The 17,136-nt window shown below is 45.6% G+C and overlaps 1 protein-coding gene and 3 long non-coding RNA genes across 5 annotated transcripts in view; all 4 read right to left on the bottom strand.

The window, feature by feature from the left end:
- The window catches only part of LOC144147234 (E3 ubiquitin-protein ligase UHRF1-like), a 72,531-nt gene extending 69,846 nt beyond the window's left edge, over nucleotides 1-2,685 (bottom strand). Inside the window, exons 1-2 of one of the 2 annotated variants that reach the window (XM_077679317.1) lie at nucleotides 2,306-2,685; nucleotides 909-1,049 (exon numbers count right to left, since the gene is read on the bottom strand). In XM_077679317.1, the coding sequence (XP_077535443.1) occupies nucleotides 909-1,049; nucleotides 2,306-2,458 (294 nt within the window). In that variant the 5' untranslated portion in view covers nucleotides 2,459-2,685. Of the gene's footprint in view, nucleotides 1-908; nucleotides 1,050-1,353; nucleotides 1,470-2,305 lie in introns of those variants that run through there. The other variant, XM_077679325.1, reaches the window with a different exon arrangement.
- Nucleotides 2,686-7,553: 4,868 nt separating this feature from the next.
- On the bottom strand, nucleotides 7,554-10,325 carry LOC144147214 (uncharacterized). The gene is made up of 4 exons (XR_013317864.1): nucleotides 10,186-10,325; nucleotides 9,885-10,123; nucleotides 9,581-9,826; nucleotides 7,554-9,154 (listed from the first exon to the last, which is right to left on the bottom strand). It is a non-coding gene; the product is annotated as an uncharacterized LOC144147214 (long non-coding RNA).
- A 591-nt stretch (nucleotides 10,326-10,916) lies between these two features.
- Nucleotides 10,917-11,595, bottom strand: LOC144147228 (uncharacterized). The gene is made up of 4 exons (XR_013317869.1): nucleotides 11,559-11,595; nucleotides 11,430-11,504; nucleotides 11,285-11,371; nucleotides 10,917-11,208 (listed from the first exon to the last, which is right to left on the bottom strand). It is a non-coding gene; the product is annotated as an uncharacterized LOC144147228 (long non-coding RNA).
- A 30-nt stretch (nucleotides 11,596-11,625) lies between these two features.
- LOC144147222 (uncharacterized) lies at nucleotides 11,626-12,440 on the bottom strand. The gene is made up of 6 exons (XR_013317866.1): nucleotides 12,357-12,440; nucleotides 12,234-12,296; nucleotides 12,098-12,175; nucleotides 11,962-12,039; nucleotides 11,832-11,903; nucleotides 11,626-11,773 (listed from the first exon to the last, which is right to left on the bottom strand). It is a non-coding gene; the product is annotated as an uncharacterized LOC144147222 (long non-coding RNA).
- Nucleotides 12,441-17,136: the final 4,696 nt, after the last annotated feature.

The raw sequence follows: 17,136 nt of genomic DNA, 5'->3' as shown, positions 1-17,136 counted from the left end.
CCCCCACTTAAGAACCACTATCTTACTCAACAAATAAAAAATAATCGCCAATGATTGGCAGTCCTAACACTTGTACTCAAATGCTGACACTCCTTTGCTCACACTCAAACTTCACCTAGGCCCTTGATTTGCGTGAGCAGAACCCTCAAAAAAGGGAAAGTACAATGTCTGGGCAGTACAATGTCTGGGCATGCGTGGACTGACACAAATAGTATTGAAGAATTTGCACCTTCCATTTCTCCGCAGTAGTTTTAATCTGTTGAAAATGAGAACTGAGCATGACGACACAGTTGGAAAGGTCATATACGACAGTACATAGGCGAAAGAAAAAAATTCCACTGGTCAGCTGTTATTCCCCTTAGCATAAACTAGGGCAATGGTTATGTAATGCCCACACAAAACCCAGAAGCTCCAATAATAAGTTATTCATTATCCCCACAGCAATAGAAATGGCCTGGTGTCTTCAAGCTTTAAAAAGCAAGCTGTTCTCTCTAAAGCAAAGCTTTTAAAAAAACAGACATACCAAATTAAGAAATTTGATAGTGATTTCAGTTCTGCCAGTACAAAAAAAAAAAAATCAGTTTGGTTGTGTGTTAAAGAAACACCAGGCTTATGGGGCGCTCTGCAGCAGAGGACTACAACTCAATTTGAACCACCCGAGCTCTCCCTTTCTCCCGTGTGCCAAAATCTCTCACGGACTGGTGCTTTCGTTTTTTTGTTACTGATGGCAGATTAGCCACCACAGGAAGGAATCGAATATTCAACTATGTGCCTTGAAGCTGAATGCCTGAGCCACTATGCCAGCGCGCCGGGACAGTGCTGCCAGGCCATCTTCTAAATGAAACCTTCTGAAAAGGCTGAGCACGCCTGATTGAAAAAGACGAGGCATTTATTTGAAACTGACTCACCGTTGATGTGTGCTCTTCAACAGAGTTAGATGATTTTTTGGGCCCCGGTTCAGGTGGCTCTGAAATAGCAGCCCTGGCTAATAGTTGGATGGTGTCATTCAGCCCAACATCATAATCGAACAATGTGTAGCCGTCTTCCAGCTGAAACGAGAGAATGCACAGGTCATAAGGAGCAAAATAAATTGGCAGAAGCAGCAACACTCCGGCAAAAAAAAAAAAAGAGTACTACAGAATGTTTGGAGCTTGTTACAGCTTATCTATCTGCAGTGAATATGGACGCATTCACACAAGCGAGTACTTCCAGAAACAGAAATGGAAGGTTAAAAAACATTTATTGCTTGCTATTTTCATTACCATAAACGTACAACACACATCAGAGGGGCGGAGTTGACCTGTTTAAAGGGGCTCTTTTCAATTTTCACTTCCCCTAGCTTTTCACACTCACGTGGTTTGCCAGCATGACATGTTGCCCTTGTTGTGGCGAAAGATCCCCCTAGTAGGTTTGCCGCAGAGTGGAAACACCCCCGCCGGGATTGGCCAATGAGCTGGCAATTAAAAATCAGGATACTGTGACCTCTTTTTCTTTAGAAGAGACAGAAAGACAAAGAAACAAGAGGCCAAACACAAAACATACAAATGAAAACGTGAACCCTCCCACATTGCTTTTCCTTTTTCTGTGTTAATTACCCAAGTTTTCTAGTACTGGTACATCACTTTAATGCGGTGCCACAACTCTTTTGGTTTGTGGCTCCGTAGTACGGCCTCTGCGCCCCCCACCCCCACCCATTCCGATTTCGCTGACAACTAGGTGTTTCCAGGCGATGCTGTCAGAAATCGAAGAATTCGTTTTGCGATCGTTTCGTTAGTTTTATTATTTATTGATTCTGTTCGTCTGCTTCGGATATTTTCGGTGCCTTGGGGCATCGAGATCCGTGGGTTACACGCGGAAAGAACCAACCCAAACAAACAACTTGTTAACTTGGTAGCAATGCATCAAGGCAGGTGTCAAGCCCGCGAGGGTGTCGAGAGCGGGCAAACGGACTTTGCAGCATTGTCTACAGCCCATTCCTCCTAAGAGAAGCTCATTGCCTTTGCTTTCGTTTCCACGACCCAATCCCCCTGCGCCAGCGTTAAAAAAGGGGTACGCCGGCAGGCGTGTGTCCGTCATAAAAACCGAGGAACGCGTCAGCCAGTGAAAAAAGACGGTGGCCCGGTTTCAAAGCGCCATATAGACTGTATTCAGAATTAAACTACAACGCAAACAGCTGCTCAGCAGACTATTTCCCCTGCGTGCTCATGCAAAAAAGAAGCCCTGCCACCACCGCGCAATGTCAAAGGTCACCAAACCGGGCATAAAAGCGGTACAATCACAGTGACGGACTGCAGCGTCGACCTACCTGCTTGCCCCGATAGAACAACCTTTGCAACGCCGTCTCAACATCAAACTGATCGCGAACTAGTAGCCGCAGCGCTTCAACTTTCGTGATCTTCGAGAGCCCATCTATGCGCGCCGACTTCTTGCCGTCCATCGTCCGTACGTTGATCCACATGGCTAAAAACAGCTCCTGCGAGCTTGCAGGCCCTAGCACGAATGGTGTTCCTAAATAATTCAACAACCGCGGGCCTCAACTAGGCTGCACTAGCACACGATCACAGAAAAGGGAGAATGTTTAGCACGCCGCTTTGAAGGGTCACACGATTTTGGCGCGAAACGTTCCCGCTTTCACCTGCGTTGCCCGGCAGTGCCCGGTTTGTCAGGCTCTTGCTGTTGTTGCATGCTTTTTTTATTTGCGATAGTTGGTAGCTAGCGCCACCTACATTTTTTGGTTGCCTAACAATTTGTTTTATTTTTTAACTAGAAGTTTCCTCCTAAAATTAATTTATTCTAAAGCGTTCTAATGTTTTTTTTTAGCTAAAGCTTATTGAGTTTAGTGTTTGTTCATTTAGCGTATCAGTGGCTGTAGTTTAGCCCAACGTTTATAGATACTTTTTCAGTTTCGGAACTTCGCCTTCCAAAGCGGGCGCGAGTTTACCCTAGGCGCTGAGAGGGCGCCCCGGTCGCGAGTTGCGCTGTGTCGGTGGCTGCGGCGGCTGGCGGCGGCGGCTCCGGCGGCAGCGTTGAAGGCGTGCGCGGCCGGTCCTCTGGGCTCAAAGTGGCGGTCGCAGTGTAGTTGCGTGTCTGCTGTACAAGTTTCTTCTTTTCGCTTGTGTTTGTATTCACGCTTGCGCGAGAACCTTGTCTTTTGAATGCATTGGGTTTGGAGTGCTATTGAACAGTGCGGCTACGGGCGAAAGCATTTCGTGACTGCGTCAGCGCGCTGTGCTTTCTTTCATGTGCTGGGCTTGGCGCAATGCCGACCTGCTTAATTCGCAGCCGGCTGTACGAGATTTTTTAGCCCACTTAAGCAGTGATGCTTTGTGATGGCTGGGCACATGCATCCTGCATGGGGCACATGCTTATGCCCTTTACAAAATGTACAACTGTATACAGTTGTACTTAAGTAAGTATGGAGGTGAAGGGAATCTAGCTCCTCATGCTGGAAAAACTATTATTAAAACAAAACATACTAATGAACAAAAACACCAAAATTCTCAATGCTAACATAATATAACCAGAAAACCTACAATTCAAATCTCAATACAAAACTTCGTAATTTATCCGGGATTTTGGGTTAGCTTTGATTTCTTTGAATATAAAGGATACGCGGATGTCTATCATAAAGAAAGTATGCAGTTGCTGCTTATGGCTCTGAGGAAATATCATTCGTGTTGCAATTATTTTGCGCGCCTGGCCAATGACAAGCGAATTCGCGTGCCCACTTGATAGTCACTGCATGCTACGCGAAAATTCATTTAAAACGCTGTCGTTCTTGATATTTTAGCCCCCGTTAAAAATAACTGGGCGTACTTACATTACTCCTTGCATAATACAGCCCGTTTGAAATAAATTGCGAACTGGAATAGCGCGGCAACAATATGTTGAGCAACTAATTCCTAGAATAGTTATTTCTTTTGGAGTACGCAGGCAGAGCTGGTCACAGCCCGAGATGGCGGGGCGGAACGCTACGAGAGGTCGCGTATTTGCACGATGGTGAAGGGGTCCAAGAGCGAAAAATGTCACTTGGACCACTAACCCTACGTAACGTATTACATCACGTAGTTTTTTTTTTCTTTTTTTTTTTTACAGGGGGCTGTGTTATATTCTGCCGCTTTTTTTTTTTTTTTTTCTCGGGCGCGCGCGCTGCGTTTGCACGGCGTTGCACGTGCGCTCCGGCAAATCGACGTTTTCATGAGGTGCCGATTATTATTCTTCCTGCCTTGTCTAGGTGCAAGCGCACCGAGCTTTTCTTGCGCGATGTCATCCCGGCGCTCACATGCGGTTTCGGTTATGCTTTCCTTCCGAGCGCAGCAGTATGGCAAAACACTTTTAAGCGCTCCGCATGGTTGCTGTGCGTGTATGGGAGGGCGCGCTCATCTGGTAATTGTGTACATTCTTGGAAGTAAACAGCTACAGAAGGTAACGAAATTTGTTTGCCCCTTGTGTGGTGCTTCCGAGTCCACTCCTCCAGAAGAGCATATACGCGTGCTCCAGTCGGTTGAGCTCAAAGTTGCGAAGTAGCTGCGTGTCTGTACAAGTTTCTTCCTTTCGTCCGACCGGGCTTACTGGGCGCTGAAGGAAGCCGCCGTTCCCGTTTACTTTGCCAACCTTCCCAGCACCTTGTTGAGGAAGCAGACTCGGCGGCGATCTCCGGAAAAGAGAAAGGCAACGTCTAGGCACGAGCTAGCGGATTACAAAAGGAGAGCACTTGCTCACCGAGCTACAAGAGGAGCTGTCCAACCATGAGACGCCTGTTCCCCTGAAGTGCACCGATTTTGCTCAGATAGTCGAGAACAGTGCGGCCATACGACTCCCAGACAACTGGAGAACGTCAGCACTAGAAAAAGAACCGGGGCAGCGTCGGCAAATTGTTTTTTACGTGGCCGGAATGAAAGCGGGGGCCTACACAATCCTGAAGAGCGTTGCTGTGTGGGACGGTATCACCTATGTTTTGTCCACCGAAACGGGAAGCTGCTCCAACAGTCGTGTGAGGAAATATTATTCGTAATGCAATGAATTCGCGCAATTCGCATGACAAGTGAATTTTTGTGCACGATCGACAGCCACTGCTACGCGAACGTTAATTTAAAACGCTGTCGTTCTTGATATTTTAGCCACCGCTTCAAATCCGTGTGCATACCTACGGTAGTCCTTGCATAATACCGTCCGTTTCAAATAAATCGCGAACTGCAATGGGCGCAACAAACTGATGAGCAACTTCCGAGAACAGTTATTTCTTCTGCAGTACGCAGCAAGGAGCGGTGAGAACCGGAGATGCCGTGAGGAACGCTCCCCGCTAGCAGACGACGCTCGCTCCCCTAGCGCAACTCGCAACCGCAGCGCCGCGGTGGCGAGAGTTGCGGCAGGCCGCCTTCTCTCCATGGCCGGGGCGAGGAGATACGGAACTGAAAAAGTATCTATAAACGTTGGTTTAGCCTAGGTCACTATGTGAGGTCACTGGCTTGTGTTGCTCACATTGGTGGTGGGAAGTTTGAAAAACGTGAATTTAGGGGAGCTTTTAATTGGTGTTTTTAAGCAAACCGTCGCGGAAAAAGCTAGAAAAATATTTAGAGGAAGCAGCAAAGACCTTTTCTTTCTCTTTTTACTATATCACCCAAAACCAACGTTCCCAAAACCAAAATACGCCTTCTGAGCAAGGGGCCTGTGATGTTTTAATTTCCTTTTTTTTTTATAACCCTCCTACATTTGGGTAATGAGGTGCGTTGGAGGGGAGGGCAACGGAACGAATGAACTTATACGTGCAGGGACCCTGCCTGATGACCGAAATTTCGAGACACGGGAGTTTTTGCTTTTAACCTTGATGAGAAAAACAGCCGCCACTGCTGGGAATCTAGTCCGAGTCCCGTGCTCTGTAGCGCAACATCTCTGCCACTGAGACACCGCAGTGAGTAGTATACATCTATTCATTTTCTTTTCTTTGTGAAAAAACGCTAGAAAAGCCAACCACGAGAATTCTGTGCAGGTATCCTGAAGACTGCGAGGGAGGGGTGAACTAAGAGTAACGATTATACCGCAAATTGTTGCCGTCGCAAACTACGCCCCAACGTAACGCGGCTTCGATGTCTGCTCTCACCATAGAGATAATATACTCTAGAGGGAAAGCGCGCCGCTGAGCCAATGCATTGGAACCGTACGACACACGGTGGCAGACATGATACAACGATTTGAAGGTTGCCAGCTGAGCTTTTGCTTACTAAAAACGGCGAAAGCGATGGGTTGTAATCTGGCAACGTGCTACCGTGGCGTTTCCGCGTCCGACTAGCGAAGCATGCCGGGATTAATTGTAACATGGCGGACCGCTGGCCAGGCGGAGTTCGTGTTGGCGGCGTCGAACAGCATTGCGTAGTTTATCTCCTGTGGGTAGGTAACCAACGTGTTTTCGGTTAAGCGTGTGACTGATACGTAGTGAGAGCATTTGAGCAAGACGTGGCAACGCTGACAACGCTTGCGCGCCAGCCCGAATGCGACTGATCGGATGCGCAAGGTCGCAAGGAATCAGCTGATCCATATTGAGGCACGTAGAAAATAAATCGCCGCCATAATCTCCGTGCATTTTTGCTCCGTGCCGCTTAATTTGCATTCTGTGACATTTTACGGGGCACTCAACGCTTTTTAAAACGGAGTGAAGCGAACTACTGGGGCTTTAGCTGAATCTGTTCACTAGAAATGTGTGCAGTCGTGTAATCAACGCAACAGCGCTCAGGTACAAGGTGTTTTCACTTCTATATTTAGCCTGGTTTGTATTCGTCGTTCTCGTAAAAAAAAAAGCCCGTGCTCCTCGCGAGATCTCCCGGTGGGGGCCCTGTAAAGGCTGATGTTTGTTTATATATTAATTTAACGGGCAAGGCAAGAACTATTGCGAACTTGGCTACGTCGGTAGCAGCCAAATGGGATGGATGGAAAACTTTGTTTGGTCCTGTAAGTAAAAATTAACCGCTAAGCGGGCCGCTCCCACGTCGGAACCGGAAGGCCAAGCCTGACAATTTGTTTGAAATTTTGAGCAGCACAAATGTTAAGAGCACAATGATTTTTTTAGTTTGATGTGTGTTCGATTAACTATATCTGTAATAACGAAGTGTTCAGTTCTGTATGGTTTTGCGTGCACTCATTGTAAGGTAAATGATAACACGGAAAAGAAGGAAAGCTGTTTTGATGTCAATCACTGTCCGCAGAACCTAGCAGCAGACATTCAATTATTTTGCGTGTAGGTAAGGACAACTTAGTTTTCGGCTTAAATTTTCGAAGTGCGGTAATTTTAATAACAAAATATTATCAACGTGTTTCGGAAACTGGCCTGTTTCGCGATTTAGTTATAAGTCAGTGCCACTGAATGAAAACGTTAAATGGAAGAAGTATTACTTGGCTACTTGTCAACAATTAAATTCAGAGTCTGCGTTTAGTGTGTACAAAAAATAGGATCATGTGAATCCTGTCTCCACTTCACTCGTTCCGTCGGCAAAAAACAGGCCAAAATGCCACTGTATTTCATGAACCTTTTTCTTTTTTAACTGTAAGGAGGGGGGTCATGTTGTTCCTAAATATCACTGTCTCCGTTAGTGAGGAGCGGAACGAAACCCACCGTCCCTCACACCAAGGGTATCATTTCTACTCTACTGAAGCACTATCGAACACTACTGGAACTGTGTAGCCCTATTGCCCAAAGGAATGCACAGCCAGTGTTTTTGCTTGCTTTCCCATGCATTTAATTTAAACATTGCTGCATATTTGTGCGAGCGGTTCAACATGACTGTTTACCGCTCATAATAGAACCATTTTAGCTATAGGGTAGTTTTTTTCAATATGCATCAACTGCATGAATTATACAGTATCTATCCACAATTAATACATGTTCTGTAAGAGGTGCAAAGGTATAAAGCATGCCAATAACTGATAGCTTAAGAAAATGGGTAACCAGCACTGGGTGGAATTATGTAGCTCTTTATTCAGACGTAACATAGTGACAAACAACTTCGTAAACAATTGGCTACCAAGAAAAATTTTTATAGCTATGCAATTACGCAAGATTTTGCCAGCCCTGAGGACATCAACGTGCATTTTCTGGCGTATCACAAAAAACACTAATTATGCAACATATCTTACATAACACAAAAATGCACTCTAAGCAACACTGTAATCCAACATGTAATTTACATAAACATTGTTGTGTAAGAAAAATTTGTACATCTTGCGTACCTAAGAAGTCTCTATTGATGCATTTACAGTTTTCACAAATATATGTCAGTACTATGAGTTAGCTGAACGTGAAGTCTACTTTTTAAACGGGTGAAATTTCACCTGGAGTACTTTTACCAACCTGATAAATTTATTCAGAGCAACAAAAATGAATTACTGGTGCTGAAACAAAATTTGCTTTGTGAGCATTGCTCGTACATAAGCCCCTCTTGCTTTCTCTGTCACTCTCCTTGCATGCTCCCTGAGCCTAAGTGTCAAGTACTTCTTAAGCATAAATTTGATCAGTGTAATCACATGTGAGGGATTTTCTGCGTAGTGCTCGAGTTCTCTCAAAACTTTTTCGTGCCTTTCACAGAACTGTTGAAAAGACACAAGTGTCAAATTGTCAACTGGTCTCTTTTCTCCTTGACTGAGGACCGCACGGAGAACATGCTCTGCAGTGTACAGGACGTGCCTCACCAGTGGGGAAGGCATTATGAGGCCCCCATTGTTGTGGATGAAAATGAGAATGCTTATCACATTTTCCTGAATAAGCATGCTCATACATGTTGTGCAAGATACACTTTTGGCCACAGCTTTGACTACAAACCCTCCTATATACTGAAGAACTTCGCTGCTGAAGTTTGTCAGTCCGTAGCAAAGGTTTCCATAGTCGTGATCGACGGTGCTAGCAACTAAGGCCATCTCTTCTCCGTCATCACTCTCTTCGTCTTTGTTTCTTTGCATTCGTTGGTTGGGCAGGGTCATAATGCCAATGAGGTCAGGGGCGACATTTGCTGTTGCTGTTGGCTGCACGTCTGCGTGAATGAGTAGGCTGCGGTACGCGTACCTGAATTGCAGAGCGGACGGGTTGTTATTCCAACCACCTCTTTGTCGTACACAACTGAAAAACATTTCCAGGTGGTCCTGGCTCAGTCGATAGGTGCAAATGTAGCTGAAACAAGCGTTAACACATTGTTATAGTTTTGTTTCACCGTTTTTGTATTGTATATGTAACAACATTCATTTGAGCAACAATGGCTGATGTAATACATTTTAAAATACCTGAACCCACAATTATTGCTTTCGGACATGTAATGTAAATCGCAAAGCTTGTTTCATTTTGATACCAAAAGCAGCAAAGCCGTTGTTTACACGAGGCTCATTTTTCCATTTCACGCACTTGACGTCTTTCTCAGGCAAGGGTACACTGCCATTTTTTCTTACTTTGAGCCTCAAAACTGCCTAGCAGGCAACAGTGCAGGTGAAATTTGAACACCAGTGGTATTGCGCCCAAGCACCTGGTAAATGTTTTGCACATTATATGCAAACTCGCTGAGAAAAATGCTTCAGAGTGGTGATAGAGAATTCGTGTCCATACCTGCACAGAGAGGACTCAAAAAGTCTTTCTGCCAGCTCTGCAACACTTTTCAAGGAGAAGGCCAGGCTGATGACCGACATTCTTCGCCCTGATGTGCACACCAAGTCTCCAGATGGAAGCCGCAGGGACATCAACTTTTTGGACAGCTCAAGCATTCTTTTTTTCTGTTGTGGAAACGAGGTTGGTCGAAGAGGGGCCTTCATGTCCATACCTCTAGGGTTCTGCGAGTTCAGTAGATCAAATGAGCTGAAAAATAAAAAGTCATTTTTACTTGAATGCAAAGTGCACTGACACAACGACGTACCAGTCAACGTCAGCAATGAACTTGGCTGTCCCAGCACAGCCTTCAAATTGCTTCAGTTTGAGTTTCAGGGCTAGCTCCAAACTTTTGCTGACGGAGGAGCTTAACGTTTGCGCAGCAAGTCGAACTTTCATAATTTGCCGATAGTACTCTATATGGCCTCTTCTCAATTTATTTGCAGCTCGTAGCCCTTCCGCTTCCTGAAGGTCTTGCAACTTCTCTATAAAAGCCCACTTGATTGCCTGTAAAAGAAGAAGTTTATTAAGACACTGCTTAGCAACTAGCAGTCGATCAGTTTACTTACTCCGTAAAAGTTACTCTGTAGGAACCTTTTATCTCCAAAGAGGTTGCGGAGAAGCTTCAGGCCGTGGGCAGCATCGAAGATAAGTGATATTTTTTGCGATGGCTTCTCAGGGTGGACAAATGAAGTTACAAATGCTTCACTGGTGCTCTCATGAATACGGCAGCCAAGTAGCTTGCCCATTGCAACATTTGCAGCTAGGCCGTCGCACACCACCGCCACAACATTTGCAGAACATTCTGTTAATTGCGCGATAGCCTCACACACAATGTTTTTCAGTGCCTCTCCACTGAGTCCGTTGTTAAGGAAATACCCAAATGGTATTTTCCACGGTGCAGCTACTCCTACTGCCATCAACACCAGTGAGTCGCCTGCCAGGCATGTTTCATCTGTGTCAGATGGACTCTGGCCGTTACCCAGATCTACATAGCCGATGAGTTTCCCAGTTTTTGTGTCAAAGTCACACTTCTTTCTGATGCTCATTCCATCAAGCATTAGGCAGCACAGTCTCTCTCTTTCACTTTTTCCTTCCAGGGACACTCTGATGTGATCAAGGGCTTCTTTAGTAAACCCTGGCCATGCGTCAACAACTTTCAGCCAAGTGCGAATAGTCTGCCTGCTGGGCATAGGAAAAATGCTTGCAACGTAGCTGTAGGCTCTTGGCGAGTAGTAGTAGAGGGTTGTTGCAAATTTCCGCAGCTCTTGACTGTAACGCCTTTGTGCTGGTGCTTTCGAAGTGTTCTTGTTCCAGCTCCTCATGAGCTCTTTTGGCAGCCGTCCAAATGCTTCCATCGCCTGCTGTCCATCCGAAGATAGCAATTGTTTCTTCTTCATCTCCGTGATCAGTGCTGTGAGGTTCAGAAGTCTCCGTTTTTTCCTTGTAAGCTGTTGTGTGGTGGAGTATAGCTTCCTTCTTAGAGTACTGTACTTCTTTCTTGTTTGCTGGAGAGCTGTCTTGGGTGTGAAAGGTGCAGAGTACTTGTGATCACATGTGCTGGTGCCTGAATGCCGTGGAGTACGCACTTGCTGTAATAAGCAAGAATATTTGTTAGTATTTCAACAGTGCTGCATGCAGCCCAAAATCACATGCTTTTAGATGCACCTTGCGTGTACTTGAGGCAGTCACGGGGTATTTTAGCTGTCTTGGCACTGCCGGAGGTGTGGGTCCCGAAGCAGCAGCAGGTGTTTCCTAGCATGAACGACATTATCACTTGATGCACTACATTCTTATACTGAATAACTATCACCTTTCTGCGTTTACGGGGTGTTCTTGAAGAAGTTGACCTTGTGGTCCCTGCAGCAACTTCAGGTGTAGGAGACATCTGAAATGAGGTTGTTACATAATGTGCTGTATTCTCGTGCTGACTCAGTCTCACCTGCACACGCTTGAGTGCCGTCCTGGGAGACGATGACCGTCTAGTGCGCCTGGCAGGCTGAGTCGTAATAGGTGTATCCTGCAATGAAAAATACCGTCAGTTGCATCACTGCATTTTCAACACTGATTGCGTTGTATCATTACGGAATCACGTGCCGTCCTGGGGGTTGTTGACCGCGCAGTGCGCCTGGCAGATGGAGGCATAGTAGGTGTCTCCTGCAGTGACGGAGATGGTCACTTAGAGCTCTACTATCCAACATTGACCAAGCCTGACCTGAGCGTGTGGCGTCCGGGGGGATGTCTGCCGTCCTGCACGCCTGACAGCCCCAGGCGTAGTGGGTGTTTCCTGCAATGATAGTGAAGGTCATCTTGTGCTCCACATTCTGATGGTTACTGAGTCTAACCTGTGCGCATTTGCGTGACGGCCTGGGTGATCTCGACTGTCCTGCATGCCTTGCACGCCCAGTCATAGTAGGTGTCTCCTGCAATGAAAAATATTTTCACCTAGAGCTCCCAATTATCATTCTGACTGCATCACACCTTTAATTGCCTGTGTGATGTCCTAGGGGTTGTTGACCTCCCGGTGCGCCTGGCAGATGGAGGCGTAGTAGGTGTCTCCTGCAGCGACGTGGATGGTCACTTGGAGCCCTACTATCTATTATTGACCGAGCCTTACCTGTGCGTGTGGCATCCGGGGGGATGTATGCTGCCCTGCCATCCCAGACGTAGTGGATGCCTTCTGTAATGAAAAAGATTGTGTCACATAGAGCACTACATTTTCATTCTGACCGAGTCTCACGTGTGTGCATTTGCGTGGCCGTGGCGTCCTGGGGGATGTTGACGTTGTACGCTTTGCAGAGCGAGGTGTACTGGGTGACCCCTGCAATGACAGGGACAGTCACTTGGAGCAATACCCTCTTTCGCTGACTAGGTCTTACTTGTCGACACTTCCCTGGCGTCCTAGGAGAAGTCGGCCTTCCTGTGCGCCCGGCATGTTTGGGCGTACTAAGTGCTTCCTGCAATGAATGATACAGTAACCAAGCTGTGCGAGATTTATTGATTCACCTGCATTGCATTGCAGCCAGGTAAACTTTACTTGAGTACCCTAAGGGCCCTGGAGGGAATTAGGAAAAAAGTTCAACAAATATTACACAAAGGATCAGCGTAGAAAGGGAGCCAAGATTAGAAATTCTACATAAAAAGGTTACTATAATAATACACTTTCAGCAATTTGAGTTGCTATCAGCAGTGAGAAAGCGGACTAAGTATATATTTCATGGAACGTCAGAATTATTGATGGTACCTTGTCGTAGCTTGTAGGAAGGTTTTGCATACATATAAGTACAGAGTTCCAGTACTTGCCGTTTGGGATGGGCCAGTTACAAAGATCGACGGCACAGCATCTGTTTTCAAAGTTCGCCTGCTATGACTTTTATAGAAGCATGATGCTGCGAAATGCTTGGAACAAATGGTGTGCCTTGGGTGCAGTTGAGCCAGAGGTATCCCAGTGGCAGTGAGCCACCTCTGGAGCAATGACTTGTTGGAGCGAGGAAAACTGCAAGCAGAAAGAGTAATGTTTCATCCTGCCATTGAGCATTCATTTCAAAATTGCATGTGGGCATATTGCATATTGCGGCTGACCAAGTTATTTGCATTTTTTGTTTGGACGGACAGAAAGAGCAGCTATGTGTTTCCTGGATGTTTAAAGATGTCTATTTTACACTTGACTGCTTTTCCTCCGTTTTCTGGAATTCAGAAAAACCAAAGGAAAACCCGGCGACAAACAAATAACAGCTCACAATAGGAGGTGCGGAGCTCGTTCAGTTGAAAAAAAAGCATATCTATACGCATATTATCTTTATGCCAAAGTGTGCAAAGGGTATGGTTGAATGAAGTGAGTCGCCTAATAAAGTAATTAAAGAAAGCCGTTTCTTCCTCTCCATTATTTTTGCTTAACGTGATATGCAACAGTGTACATTACCTCTTTTGAAACTGTAATTTGATATATGGTACCAAACCTAACAGTGGAAATATACATTGGCATAGATTCCTTTTATTTTACAAAACATGATCCAACCTGTCTTTTGGTATTTTATTGCACGAGGTGACGGATTTTATTTCCAGCAACACGTAGAGGCTGCACACCTTATCAATGGGAGGACGCTCGTTTTACGTTGATTTGGCACCTAGGTGCCCAATTTGAAGTTGTAAGCTAATATTTTCAATATGTACGTCTAGGTCGTTAACAAATTGGGCTGAAACTAGCAATTGGAGAATTGGGGGGGAATATATAGTGCGTAGCATTCAGTTTTTCTTGTCATTTGTCTTTTGTACCTGTTATTTATTTTTAATATTACTATTATTAAAATTTTTGGGCGTTAAGGGAGGTGGGATGCTTGGTAAAAAAATATATATATACCTCAGTTCAACAAAGTATAGGTTGCAATGATTGTTTTTAACTGACCACATTTTTAAACACCCCGCATTTGCGAAGAGCAAGGAAGACAATGAAAACATTTTTTGTGTGTATTTGGATTGTTATAAAATAATATTAAAAGCATGACAACAGCGAGCGGCAGACAGAAACGTGCTTTAAATTAATTGAACCCGTAATGTAGGCCATGTATACACACTTTTGACCACCAAAATTAAATTTCAATAAGGTCATCGCCATGCATTCTTTACCTTCACTGTTCGCTTTCTTTTGTTCTCGCGGATGTACTAGATTTCGCAAAATATGCACCGACAAGCGCTTTTTTTATTACCTCTTTTTTTTACAATAAAGTTCCTGGTCTGTAGTCTGTCCCTCTTTTTTCTCCTCTGAGTGGCAGTAATGCGCAGTCGATCGGATTGCGTACGCTGTGTTCGGTTTCTAATTGTAGAGCTCACTCCTGGGCGCTCTCTCTGTAGAGTTAAATATTTGTTCCTCGCAAGTATTAGTTCGCTCCGTCCTTCACGCGATCGGTACCCGCGAGACAGAATTAACCAATTGATTTGCTTCACTGGAGAAAAATATTCTGGCTATATTCGCTGCCAGCATATATTAACTCAATGCGTACACATGTAGCAATTTTTTGCCTATAACGTAATATTTGAGATACATTAGCTGCTTATAGCGATGCGGCTATGGGTTACATTCCGCAACAAGGGAACTGCGATATGTTACATTGAATACTGGAATAAAAGCACAAAAAATTTATGCCGGTGGAATATGATAAAACAAAAACGTGCAGTTATGCTGCAGAGAAAAACTGAAGTAAAAAATTCATAATGCTGAGCGTGCCAAGAAACAAACATATACTCACGTGTGAAGTGAAACGTCCAACTCCTTTGAAGCTTTCGTTTTGCATACTACGCACGAAGGAGCCATGTAGCGCCCCGAAACCGCCACGAGCAGACGACAACCTCATGTGCTCCCTAACGCGCTCCACAGTTTTTGGCGAGCGTTCACGACAGAAACAGCGCTTTTTAATTAAAGCTGAAACCTTTATTACCACCCCACCCCCAAAAAACGCGTTATCGCGTGGGCCAACGCTGATATTGCCGGTGAGCCGCGGTCCCTTTGAAGTACAGGAATGAAATAGTGCGGTCGATCGCAGGCCAACGGAGTGGCAGTATGCGTGCCAATGGCAGTGTGCGAAATCCACTCAGCGGCGTGTTCCGTTTTCTTTTCTGTCTGTATTAGTCAAGTTCTAGCTTGCTTTCCACCACTTCCAAGGAATGAATGAATGAATGACATTTATTAAGATGGGGGAGGCCACATGGCCGTAGTTGGGGAAGAAGGGAGGAGGGGGAGGTGATCACTCAATCGTTAGAGATGACTTGTTGGAGATCGATGATCAGTGATTTCTTTGGGAGGGGGATTGTAGACCCCATCTCACACTACCCTTGCCAGGCCACTCTCAATGGAAAACACACCTAGAGCTTTCGCATCTTCTCGCGATTCTTTGCTCAGTGCTCTGCCCCCCAACTCGTCCCCTGATGATCCCCCGTACGAAGACCCAAATTTTCTGCATGCTCTTCTAAGGAAAATCTTGCGGGACTGAATGAGGGCAGGAATATGCCGCACAGAGCGCGCGAGGAGAGAACATTCGCTTATTGTCACTGATTAAAAAAGAAACCGCAATTTGTTACATATTTTGTACCTTCACGGACGTTTGCGCGAAAGTTGGAAGCACGGAGAACTGTAGAAAGTTCTATAAGTAAATACACTTAAACAGAACGATGACAAATGCTGCTTTTATTTCTTTTTCAACGGGAACGATCGCTGGCTGCCGCTCCGTAGCCTGTAGTGAACTTGAGGTAGTCACGTTCAGATCGGAATCGCTGTTCTGGCGCGAGTTCAGGGCCAATAGATAAGGCGCTCAACGTGCAGCAACCAATGACGGCCTCGAAAGCGCCCGGGGAGGCAGTTGCTAAGAGCGTCCATCCGAATTGTACACGTTTTGCACGCACGCACATCTGAACTGAACTGGAGACTGCACGCGCGCTCTGCGCAAGTCAGGCGCAAGGGCCTCGCCACTTTCTAGCACACTTGGAAGTCGAAACCAAAACTCAACTACACACTTGGTGTTTGTTCTCTAATTACAGTTTTATACTCTCAAAGCTTTTTAAAGAGCTAGTATTCATTACTGAGGCAAATGTTTGCAACTTTTTTGCTTCAGTTTTTTTGTTCTTGTTAAGTAATTACTTAACAACTTCTCGGCGGGTTGAATGCAACTGCTCTGGCAACCATGGGAATTGTATCATGTCAGCGCCCACGATTCGTACGGTTTCGGCGCTCGCTTTACCCCCCTGGCTCTCACCATGACCATCACCTATTTTTCAATAGCCCTCAAGAAAAAAAAATGAATGCAACAATAGGAAGGCCATGTATACTTCGCCCTTATGACATCCTGTATTTTTTGTGCTCTGAATTGTGAATTGATTTCTTGCTTAGGATTTTGTTTATTTACCTTGCTTTTTTTTTTTTCACTCTCCCCTCTTCCTTCCTGGGAGAGGATTCCCCCCGCCCATTTCCCCGGAATGAACCTGAGAACGCCGCTGCTCGCAGCTGTGCATTGGGCAACGCTCTATACAACTAGTCCACTGAGTCATTTCAGTTTCTCAACAATTGTTGTTGTCGCGAGACGTTTATTCACATGGGGGAGCTCTGGGCGATGTGGGGAAGACGGGAGATGGGGGGGGGGGGGTAGCTATCCGCCTCGAGAGGGGTTCGTTGTAGACCTTTGGCGATCCGCAGGGGCAGTGTATGGCTTGAAGTGCTTTGTAGGCCGTAGCGAGCTATGTTGAACGTTTGAGTCCACTTTTTAATGTTAATTCAGCTATAATGAGTGTAGTGTAGTTGTCGAGAGAGTATGGATCGACTGGGGTGTGGGGATCGGAGGGGGGGGGGGTTGAAAGTTTCTATATCGCGTGAAATTAGGGAAGTACGAATGGAGCTGTTGGAGATCAACCGGGGTGAATAAGTGGCGATAGGGGAATTTGGTTGTCATTGTGGGGTTGTACCAATTGCGGATAGTTTGTACCAATTGCGGTCGGTGTTGGTTGTTGAAGTCGAAGCTTCTTAACTGGCCTTT

This window comes from Haemaphysalis longicornis, unplaced genomic scaffold, assembly GCF_048455015.1.
Source record: "Haemaphysalis longicornis isolate Haplotype H1 unplaced genomic scaffold, Haemaphysalis longicornis Haplotype H1 scaffold_1, whole genome shotgun sequence".
Lineage (NCBI taxonomy): Eukaryota > Metazoa > Arthropoda > Arachnida > Ixodida > Ixodidae > Haemaphysalis > Haemaphysalis longicornis.
This window is presented reverse-complemented; position numbering and strand designations above follow the sequence as displayed.